General features: G+C 37.0%; 1 protein-coding gene across 17 annotated transcripts in view; it reads right to left on the bottom strand.

The window, feature by feature from the left end:
• Positions 1-5,566: 5,566 nt before the first annotated feature.
• The window catches only part of DYNC1I2 (dynein cytoplasmic 1 intermediate chain 2), a 51,452-nt gene continuing 44,809 nt past the window's right edge, over positions 5,567-12,209 (bottom strand). For 11 of the 17 annotated variants that reach the window (XR_010839132.1, XM_067026292.1, XM_059055587.2 and 8 more), the window contains 3 exons: positions 9,727-9,867; positions 7,750-7,875; positions 5,567-6,200 (listed from right to left, as the gene is read on the bottom strand). Coding sequence is in view for 16 of the 17 variants with exons in the window: in XM_067026292.1 (XP_066882393.1) it covers positions 6,087-6,200; positions 7,750-7,875; positions 9,727-9,867 (381 nt within the window). In the remaining variant the exon portion in view is untranslated. The remainder of the gene's footprint in view (positions 6,201-7,749; positions 7,876-9,726; positions 9,868-12,209) is intronic. The other 6 variants (XM_067026301.1, XM_067026300.1, XM_067026299.1 and 3 more) reach the window with 1 other exon arrangement.

Below are 12,209 nucleotides of genomic sequence, written 5' to 3'. Positions count from 1 at the left end.
TAGTATTCTAGTTATTATCACGTAACACTGATATGATAGCAGCATCCATTTTACAACAGTTGATGAAGGCCTAGAGAAATGAAGGACTTGCCTAAAATAAGGAGCAGGAAAACCCAGGGGTAATCTTCTACGAATCACACTGTACTCATCTGATTTTCAGCACAAAATACAAAAGTCCTTTTTCTCACCTGATACAAATTCTCCTTAAGCTCCTGAGTTTCCAAAGGGCTAAGGCCATTTCTTTTGCCTTGGAAGATGAAGGGTCTTCCAAATCCATCTAATGACCCTCAATGTACTGACAAATTCAGGAGTGTATCAAACATTACTAGAAATGAGGCCCATAGGGCCTAGGGCTTCCCTGGTGGCGCAGTGGTTGAGAGTCTGCCTGCCGATGCAGGGGACGCGGGTTCGTGCCCCGGTCCGGGAAGATCCCACATGCTGCAGAGCGGCTGGGCCCGTGAGCCATGGCCGCTGAGCCTGCACGTCCGGAGCCTGTGCCCCGCAACGGGAGAGGCCACAGCAGTGAGAGGCCCGCGTACCAAAAAAAAAAAAAAAAAAAAAAGAAGGGCCTAGTTGGGACTTCCCTAGTGGCGCAGTGGTTAAGAATCCACCTGCTAACGCAGGGGACACGGGTTCGAGCCCCGGTCCGGGAAGATCCCACATGCCGCAGAGCAACTAAGCCTGTGGGCCACAACTATTGAGCCTGCACTCTAGATCCCGAGCCACGACTACTGAAGCCCGCACGCCTAGAACCTGTGCTCCGCAACGAGAAGTCCCCACAATGAGAAGCCCGCGCACCGCAACGAAGAGTAGCTCCTGCTCGGCACAACTAGAGAAAGCCCATGCACAGCAACGGGCCCAACAGAACCAAAAATAAATAAATAAAATATAAATTATTTTTTTTAAAAAAGGGCCTAGTCATTTTACCAAGTTTCTTGCTCAATTAGTATTCATTAACAAGTCAGGTTTTGACTTATTTCTAGAAATCATATTTTGGATATAATGGGACAGCAGAGATCTGCTAATCTAGATATGAGTTAGATAAAAGCTATTCCTGCAGGACTAATTTTAGGGCTTCCTCTACACCTGGCAACCAAACAGAGGTCCTCAAGGACTGAAGCTCCTTTTTCTAGTGACCATCTTCCTAAAATAAGCCTGTCTTATTTCCAAGGGGACTGACCCTAGGGAAGATGGATGGGTACTTCATAAGTTGTAACAGTTGAGTAACTACTGTTCCCCAGATTTTCGTGGAAGTGACTGATTCCAGTTCTACTACTATGTAGATGGATTGATTTGAAAAAGGAGTTCCACCTCCCCTTTTCTAAGGCTCCAGATATTGCAATCTACATATGTAACATTAAGAGCAAGAGCTGAGTATCAGCTGGAAACTGAGTGGGTCATTTTTTTCTACTAGCATGATTTGTAATTCTACCATAGAGTGCAGTAAGAGAAAGTACTCCTAGGAAAAGTATTATTAAGGACTATTAATATTTCTCCCTCAGTTCACTGCTACTCCTAAACATCTGAGAGTTCAAGTTGTGATGTGATTTCTTAAAATTAGAAAAAATTTTTTCTTGAACACCAAGCCACCTAATCCTTAGAAGATTAGCTCTTGTTACATTGCACAGATGGCTACATAAAATGGTCTCACTCCATTCTTACATTCTTAAAAAAAAAAACAAAAACCCTTATTTGTGTGGTACTTCATAATATACAAGTCTTCACATATATAATATCTTATGTAACCTTCACAGAAAGCAAATATTTTCATCACTTGAGAATACTGATCCTTGTCCCAGGTGATATTACTGGTAATGGGGAGTTTCAGAAATAGAACTTGGGACGTTTGAGCCCAGTATTCTTTTTTTGCATATACCAAGCCACCCTTAAGTATAAACGATTTTGATCCAAAGCATTTCTATTTGTTCAGAAAAAAAATTTTTTTTAATCTACTACAAAAATTCACAAAATATAAAATTACTCACCATCAAAGCCTTACTGGTGGTACACTGATTTCTGGAGTCACAGAGTCAGGTCTCAGCATGTTCCGCACCACGTGGGTGTGTTCCACACCTACACAATCACTGCCCCACAGCTTTCCAACTAAATCAAGTGCATTACAAGAGAGGCAGGATAATACATTACCACAGACCTGAATAACGACCTCACAAAGTGAAACAGACTTTTCTGAAAGCTTACCTGAGTGCAAGCTGATTCCATCCTCTGACTGGGAACTGGTAATGGAATATTAAGAAGCCAAAACTGAGATTCCTGCTATGAAACTAACAACACAAAATACTATAATTTTAGAAAAGTTTGTAAAAGATTGCTGATTGTCTATGTTCAAACTATCAGTGGCTGGAAGCTACATACTGAAAACTTAAATACCAGAAATCCATTTGAACTTTAAGAAGTTTGGGGACTGTGAACATGGCAGGCAGAAAGAGAATCTGTACATCTAACTTCCAAGAAAAGGTCTGAGAGCACTGGCCTATTGAGAAAAGCATTCCAATGTGATGACTATTCAAAGTCTTCCAGTTGGCATTCTGGTTAGGATTGTAGGATCTTTCTCTACAATGTGTTTCTTATGTGTGAAAAAGATTTAAAAATTATAATATATTAAGTGCAAGCAAATTATTACCTTCTTAGGGCATTAAAATTGATTAGTTAAAAGAATGTTCATTGTAATCCTCTACTTCAAAAGAAATAATGAACATGGCTGTTCTTTTCTTCTTGCCTTTGGGGCAACTTTCCTATTCTTTGGTAGCACTAGAGGCCCCCAGAAGCTGTAAACCAGATCTCTAAGTAAATAATTTCCTAGCATTTTTTAATGAATCAAAAATAAGATTCCCCCTGGGACTTCCCTGGCGGTCCAGGGGTTAAGACTCCGTGCCTCCAATGCACAGGGCGTGTGTTCGATCCCTGGTCAGGGAACTAAGATCCCAAATGCCTCGTAACCAAAAAAAAAAAAAGAGAGAAAGAGATTCCCAGGTATTTTTCCCAAACTTGTAAGGTCTCCAGTTGCCTAGCAATCAGCAAGATAATAGCAGGAAAGCAAGAACTCGTTTCTTGCCTCTATCTTGGGGCGGGGGTGGGGGAGGGATCTCAATGGGAATCCCATCACTAAACCATCAAATGAGGCAAAGCCGATGGCTTTTTACCTAGACTTATGCCCAAGATTCAGGCATAATACCACCACCTCGGGCGCTATGTCATGTTTGAAACAACTTGGTTCTCACAGCCACTGGGCAGCTGGAGCTATAATCAGAGCTCCATTCTCTCCAATGTACTTAATTGTACACCATTTTCTAATTATAAAATATCACAATGCCAATGTTGAAATACCAGGATTGTGGGAAACACATTTAAAAAGCAATGCCCGACAAAATGGAAAGATGAAAAATTGTACACTTCACAGTAGATTTTCATTCACTCATTCAAGCCCCTTCCTTTCCATGTAGTTCAAGTGGTAGAGGTTACAGTCTATCAGTACTAGCACAGAACAGAATGAATCAACACTCTTAGAATATTGAAAGACTAGGACCATCCCTAACACTACTTTCCTTTAGTTCCTCCTCCTAAATTTTAAATCACCCATTCCTTCAATATGCAATGTCTCAGCATCATTGCAACAATATTTTATATCTAGAGATTTTCTAAACTTTGTAGGGAACTGGATCAATAAACCGGAAGATGGCTTCTACCAATGAATTTTTATTTTTTTGGCTTAAATGATACCAAAAAATGGTTATTTCTGAGGTTTACTGCAAGTTAATTATTGTCTGCAAAACTGAGTATTCTTCCTCTACACAAACGAGGGTAACCAATAATCTTTAACTTCTCATTCAAAAAGAAAACAACCAAATAATACACAAAACAAGAAATTAGCCAGAAAGCTATGGCTTGTTTCCCACTCAGAAAAAAACTATAACCGGAAACAAATAAGGTACAATTTCCGTAAGTGGATTTTTTTTAAATTATAAGGTTTTCATTTTTAAAAGAGTAAAGAGCTGCAACACTTTTCTAGTCAGCTTAATCTGTCAGAAGATTTCATATCAATACTGACAGCCTCAGTACTTTATTTTTTGCTATTACATAGCCAACTTTTAAAAGGCAATTCCTCACATTAAATTCTTGTGTTCTTAAAAATGTAGACTAAATTTAAATGGGCAAAGATAAAGGTCCACACTGCATTTTTGGGGAGGGGAGGGAAAGTTGTTTCCAAAAAGCAAAAACTCTTTGTTGAGAAGTATTTTACAAACACTTACCAATTTTATTCTTTCACAATTGGATACATCAACTTGAATCCAATGAGCAGCTGGATTTGCCACATCTCATGATTTCCAACCTTAATCATAATTATGTTTTCTCTTTTTCTAGTCATTTATATAAATGGTGGGCAAGAATGCAATAACTATTTTAGTGATTACATGAATTCTATACTAAGACAGTGTGACCCTGATAAATTGAATTTTTGACTCACAGACATTACTACCATGAGATAACTTATTTGCCTGCTGATATTAAAAAAAAAATCTTTGGTATATAATAGGCAATTATGGGGTGTCAACTTATGAAAACTGAATATATAAAAATAGAGAACTGCCTGAAGTAATTACAATCAATAATTTTAGAGGTGGAAGGAAATTTAGAAATCATCTAACCCTAACTTAATTCCTAGATAATAAAAAAGTCAGATGGAAAGACTCTGTTGGCTAAAATCACACTTCCCATGAGTGCCAGAGCTAGAATTAGAGTTTGGGTCTAATATTCCAGGTCTATTATTCCTCACACTATACAATACTCATAGTTAAGAATAAATTACTTAAAAATTCATTTCCCAACAGATATTTGTTAGTTTAAGAAAATCAAACCAAACAAAAATGTTCAAAATCTGGCATCTACTCTTCCTTCCTAGTTCATGTTGTTGATTAAATGACAGTTAAACTTTGGAAAGACAAAAGGTCAGGATCAAGGAAATGGACAATTTAAAGTGGATAAATTCAGTATCTGAGCATAATCCTTTTCTCTAGTCCTGAAACAGGTAGACTGCAACACAGATTCTTAGGTATCTGCCACTTACCTTTCAGGCTTATAGATAAGGTTGTAGTAACAGATCTCAAGATGTGGAGTTGATTCAATGACAAAATTCATTTGAGCACTTTCCTTCATGGCTACTGCAACCACAAAGTCAATTTCTCTCAAAGGAGGTTTCAGTCTCAGAGGGCTCACATATAAGCTCAATCAGTGAAAATAACAGGCAGCTTTCTGTTTATTCTTTAAATTAAATATATCTTAGATGGAAAGAAAAAAGGGATTAAAACAAAAATTAACCTAGGAAAAATTTTGTCACTGACATAGATTATCTAGACATCACTTCATAATGCACTGGGAGATCTACAGTATACTATATGGTATATTTAAGGCACAAAGCTTTATGAGGTTTGAGGTAGCTGCTTACAACAGGAGCTTAAAGAAAGAGATGAAAAAAAGATACTTTGTAAAAGTGGCAAAATTGAATAAAATTTTAATTGCAAGGAGTAAATCAAAATGAAAATTTGAAAAGTTAAAGCATATTTGTGTTTATTTATAGATTGTTATCACATGAATTATAAAGAAAAAAGAATATCAGAATGGAACTGGATAGATGTATTCATGCTATGGCTAAGAATAAACAATGTTCCTACATATTATGGTTAGTGAGAACATTACCAGTATAACAGGGAATTGTGATTATTTAAAAATATGTAAAACTTACTTAATCTGTGCTTTAGAAATAACTGTATATAGAGTTATACGCTGAAAAGACTTCAAAAGAATACCAAACATACACCTGTTTATAAGAATTCAGAAAAGGCTGCATTCTGTAAAGTCAATCAGCTGCATTAAAAATGACACAAATCCAAAACAAGATGCATGTTATATAAAAAAGGACTTTGTAAGATTTGCTTGCTGCATTAAATCCACAGTTTAATCCACGAAATTTCCTTTTAATTATCATTTAGACAGAAGCATGCAAATAGTTCTAGGATCTACTTAAGAGTCTTCCCCAAATCCACTACAGCTACATATTCCCTTTTCAGGAGCTAAGCAGGTATTCGGGCAGCTGCTTCCTCTTCTGCATCCGCTCGGTTTGCATTAATTTCTGCAAGTGTTCGGCCGAACCGTGCCCATTCATCATTTCGGGGGACAGCAATCTGCTGTTAAAAGAAATACAATCTTTTATGTACACTGAAATAAAAGATCATCTTACCTACTATTATTCAGTGTTTTCAAATACTTTTTCCATTAAAAAGTAATAATTGACCTGAATGGCCTTTCCATAATTACAGAGACTATACCAACGATTTATAACATTTCAAAACAAAAGATAGTGTTTGGGAGAAGTGTGTTGTGACAGCCTCAGAAATGATTTTGCTATTATCATCATCCGTGCAAGAGAGAATGACAACGATGCTCTGTAAATATAACTCCTATGCACTATCTCATGGATTTTGCTGGTGGGCAGGAATTCCTGAAAAATTTTTACTTCTTGCACCATTCCTAGCATGAAATAATTTGTGAAGCATGGTTCATAAGATCTGGTTTCTTGTAAGTGTTTATTTTTGTTCAGAAGCTAAGATAACCTTTCCTGATATCTTAATCCATCTTCATCAAAAGGTATGCTACTTCTTACCACTTTAGTGATGTACCAATAGCAAAAGGGGAAAGGAGGCTTGAGATGCTTTTGCTTCACTAAAGCAGAGTCCAATAACCAAAAATTGTTGACAGCTGTCATTATAATATTTGAGGATCTGGCATGCCACATTAGGGCACAAAACATTCAGTGTGGCAAATGGATGTGCCTGCTTCTAAATCTACTGTATGACTTTAGACTAGATTGGACAGTGATACCCAATATGGTAGCTACCAGACAAATGTGACTATTTACATTTAAATTACTTTAAATAAAATAAAAAATTCAGTTCTTCAGTTGTTCTAGCCACCTTTTAAGTGTTCAATAGCCAAATGTGGCCGGTGGCTACCATGTTGGATAGTGCAGATACAGAGTAGTTCCATCTGTTCAGACAGTTCAACTGGCTGTTCTAAATGATTCACTCTACCTCCCTCCAGATCTAATTGCTAGAGGCTGTGGGGTTTCCAGAGAGAATGGGGAATCATAAGGCATAGCAAAAGAAAGAGTGACTAAGGCGTTAGCCAGGGCTAAAACATGAGGAAATCACTCCTGAGCATCGTGTACAGTCAACCCAAACAGTAAAGATGAGAGAGCTGCAAGTCATCCTGTTGGGTTCAATAATAATGGCTTTGCAACAAGGCTCAAGGAGTCAAGACTGACATTTCACATAGTCATCAGATAACTCTTAAAAGATATTACTTTTGATTTCCACTACCTGGCCCAAAGAAATCTATGAATACAGAAAAATAAAATCTTATCTCAATAACAATTCTGTAAAGCCCCAAAGTCCAACTATAACTCTGAATTTCTTCTGCCTGAAGAATTTCTAATTTCCAGCAATGCATGCTTGAAGGTACTTCCAACATATGATACTACCCTCAAAATCTGCTGCATGGGGACACAGGACATTCAGTTTAGAAAGAAAATTAATCTCAAGAGTTGCTTCTATAGTGAAAAGTAGGTTCTATCAATTCATGAACTTCAAAGACTAGTTTTAGCCACAAAGATACTGCCACTGCAATGCTGTGAAAGCTAAATAGATGTGTCAAAATTATAGGCAGTGAGCCTCATACCTCTCCCACATCATATATAACAATCTGTCCTTCAGAATCACCCACGGCAATCTCTCTTCCAGAATGGGTCCATCTTACACGATTAAGAGCAGGATTACCCTCCACAGAAATGCTGGCAGTTGGCACCTAAAGTCATTTAAAATACAGTGCAGTGTTAAAAGTTTCATCAGGATTTCTATAAACATGTAAAACTAATTCTTCTTTCTTCCAATCTGGCTACATTTTTAAAAACAAAGATGAAAATACATAAAGAATTATCCCAACTTTCTTCCTGTTCAGTGATATACTCTGAATGACATTATAGGCAATCCTTGAAAATGGTTTGGGAAAATAACTTAAGTCCTTATATAAGAAATTTTCACATGACTGGATACATCATTTTGAAAGATCTTCTCTTTAATAAAGGATTCTTTGTTGTTTTAACTTCTTTAAGAAGTCAAGCCATTTGAAAACAGACGGCCAAAACCTCACTTAAAGAAACATCTCAAAAGCCCTCATAAACAGATTATGGTTCAATTTTAGAGTACAGGAATACTTTTGTAGCTTGCATCTCTGTTAGCTAAAACCTGTGATTTGATCCACAGTTGCTAGAAACGGTTCATACTGAAGATGCAGTATGGGTCTTTCCAAAGCCCCTGTTCCCATGAACTGTCTGGAGCAGGGCAGGATGATGTCACCAACACAATGGCACCATCCCCTGGAATCTGACTGTACCCTCTGCTGTGCTAAGGAAAAAGAAATTATTTGCCACGCATGGAGCAAACCTTCAATGTTTGACTCAACAGTATCACAATAATATTTAAATTTTTGAAATCTGATTAAAAATAATCCTACTACTTGACACGAGTCATCCTCAAATGATTAATTTAACCTTCTAGAGTGCCAAAATTGTTCTAAGAGAAAAATTATAACTTAGATATTTTCTTTGAGTTAGCAAATTATAGAAAAGATCCAAATTTTACTGTAACCACAAATGTCTAATACCAAAATCCAAATTAAGAAAAAAAAATTGGTCTCATTCTAGGTAACTAGAAATGTATAATCAGGTCCAGTCATCTAGCCAGTCAATACCTTTCCCTAGCAGTATCTGAATGTTCCTCTTCAAACTACTAAAGCACAAGTTAGCACAATGTTAAAATTCTTACATTTCCAGTATATAATTTCCTTGTCCTGTATAACCAACTAGTTTACTTCAAGGGATTTTGGCCACTTGCCACTAGAAATACGAAGAGATGTGGGAAAGAGTGGCCTGTGGGGGAAGGCACCAAGAGACTTTCTCCTCAAAAACTTTTATTGGCAGAACTGCTAATATTACTTCTTACCACCACACAGCAATAGAGAACTCTAAGAACACTTCAAGCCTCTCCATATTGGTAAAAATAAACCTGGTTAAACATAAATAACAGCTGCAGTTAAATTTCATTCCTAATAACTCATTTTAGTATAGCAGTTAGGAAATTTGATGATTTCTATATTAATTTTACAGTAACAGTAACACTGTTTTCAGTGTTTCATGGAACAAGACATCAAAATACGTTTTGCTTCATTCAAATAAGTCAGCCTAAGACTAATATTTATGGATAATATACAATTCTATCAAGGCTAAAGATAATTTAGAAATTCAGAATTAAGGTTAACATATGTCAACAATCTGAAACTATCTGCTTTCTAGCCTATGAATCAAAAATATCCCAGTTACCTTATGAATGAGACTTTGTCAGGACATTAGAGACAGGATAGTGCTTTTTAGAAGTAAAAGGAAATGCCCCTGTCCTCTTGGCAACAATATTTCTCCCTTCAGTCCTGCACAGCATGGTGTTTATTATTTAGGGTACAAAGCTTATTTGGTTTCCTTGTGATGAAGCTACAATCACAGAGTCCTTTTACATTTCTTGGGATAAAAGGAATTTCACAAATTATTCAATAAATCTGCAATTTTCTATTTTTCAGTGCAATTTTTGTTATTTTCCTGCTCACCTCTGTGTCATTATTGAGATTCCACAAATCCAGCCTACCCATGCCATCCACACAGGCAAACAGGGCTGGGTGGGTGGGTGACCACATAACATCATAAACATAGTCTGAATTATCTTCAAATGAGTACAAAGGCTTGTTATTCTGAAAGGGAAAAGTTGATTTTTAGCACAGTCAAAATATGATATACATTCAACAGGTATGATGACATTTTATGATACTTAACTCAGCCTAGTAAAAGTTCCTATAATTTGTTTCACTAAAGAATTACCTGGAGTTATGAACTAAGAATCAATGACTGGGGCTTCCCTGGTGGCGCGGTGGTTAAAAATCTGCCTGCCAATGCAAGGGACATGGGTTCGATCACTGGCCCGGGAAGATCCCACATGCTACAAAGCAGCTAAGCCTGTGTGCCACAACTACTGAGCCTGCGCTCTAGAGCCTGCGAGTCACAACTACTGAAGCCCATGCGCCTAGAGTCCATGCTCCATAACAAGAGAAGACCCCGCAATGAGAAGCCCACACACTGCAATGAAGAGGAGCCCCCGCTCGCCGCAACTAGAGAAAGCCTGTGCTCAGCGACAAAGACCCAACACAGCCAAAAATAAATAAATAAAATAAATAAATAAATTTTTTAAAAAAATCAATGACTGGACTGCATTTTCTGTTTAATCTATAGACACCATACTGTTTAAAAAAAGGAATAGAATGTGCTTTAAAAACATTTCAATGAGAGGATTCTGGAAAGATGGGAGCAATGGCAGTGTACTTTTTGAATCTCCTCTAAATCTCCCAAAAACCCAGACAAAGCAATGAGGATAGCAAAACCAACGATTCACAGACAACATCTACAACAAAATCAGGAGACAAAGCTAAATGTAAGCAGGTGGAAACAAACCTTGGACTACTATGAGATCTGCACAGTACATCTGTGTGGGAAGAAGTATGGGAAGACACGAGGGCTTCTGATAGCTGGAGAATAGAACAGAAGAGCCTCACAGTCCACAGCGGGTGCTCACTGGACAGTGTGGGGGTCAGTCTGAGAGCAGGAGCAGAGACTGGGAGGGAGTTCAACAGAATTCGATTTATAAATAATTGCAGGCAGACTCCAGTGTGATATAAGTAAGGTCTAATGATGCAGTCTGAGCCCAATAAACTTTCAAAATTAACAAATCAAAGCTCCCTTTTCAAGACAGTCTCAACAAAAAGAAACTGCCGGGAATGGAATCCAAGTTGTGGAATACAGCACAACAGGGACAAAGGAAAGAGAAGGTTCAGATAAAGGTGGTGGAGAGGAACAGAAAAAGGTACATTTCAGAAAGTACAAGATAGAGGGATATATACCCACTTTGCAAAAAACCCAGAAGAGCTTTAACCTAGACTGCGAAACCAGAAAAGCTAACCCTGCCATTCCCTTCCTCTTAATCGTAGAGAAAAACTCATTTCACTACTAGACGATAACCAACAAAAAAAGGATCTCACTCAAATCTTACACAAAGTTATTGTGGCAGATCTTTAATAAGTGTATCATGACAACTAATGGGAAAAGAATAGCCTTTCAACAAATGATGCTGGGACAAGTGGATATGCACATGCAAAAGAATGAAGTTGGACCCCTCCTTCCTCACATCATATACAGAAATTAACTCAAATATATCTTAGATCTAAATATAAGAGGTAAAACTATAAAACTTAGGAGAAAGCATAGGAGTAAATCATTGTGACTTTGGACTTGACAATGATTTATTTCTTAGATGAGATAACAAAAGCACAAATGACAAAAAAAGGATAAATTGGGCTAAATCAAAATTAAATATCATTATGCTTCAAATAATACCCTCAAGAAAGTGAAAAGACAACCTATACAATAGGCACAAGTGGGACTTGTATCTAGAACTCTTACAACTTTTTAATAAAAAGGCAAATAACCCAATTAAAACTTGGGCAGTTTTAACAGACATTCCTCCAAAGAAGATCTACAAATACAAATAAGCACTTGAAAAGATGCCCAACATCATTCTCCATCAGGGGAATGCAAATCAAAACCACAATGGTATATCATTTCATACCACCAGGATGGCTCTAATAAAACCCCCAAACCACTGAATTGTACATTATAAAATGGTGAATCTTGTGGTATATGAACTGTATCTCAATAACACTGTTATTTTTAAAAAGAAAGAAGAGATAAAGTGAATTTTTAAAAAAATTGATAGACAAAGAAGATTAACAAAAATATACTTATAATGGCAGGCCCTAAAAAAACCCAAAGCAATACTATAGAATACAAAAATCTTAATTTAAGAGAACTCTCCTAAAAGAAAAGACAGCTTGAAACTTCATATTAAAGAAAATCCTGTGTATGTAGAACATTCAACCTCAAAAAAGATTTGATCATCCAGATTTTTAAAGACCAAGTCTTGAGTAAAGAAAGAAAAAAAAATCAGATTGTCATCATACTTTTTGACAATGCTTTTTGCCAGAAA

This window comes from Kogia breviceps, chromosome 2 (genome assembly GCF_026419965.1).
Source record: "Kogia breviceps isolate mKogBre1 chromosome 2, mKogBre1 haplotype 1, whole genome shotgun sequence".
NCBI classification, from domain to species: domain Eukaryota; kingdom Metazoa; phylum Chordata; class Mammalia; order Artiodactyla; family Physeteridae; genus Kogia; species Kogia breviceps.
Note: the sequence above shows the minus strand (reverse complement) of the source record. Positions and strands in the feature narration are given on the sequence as shown.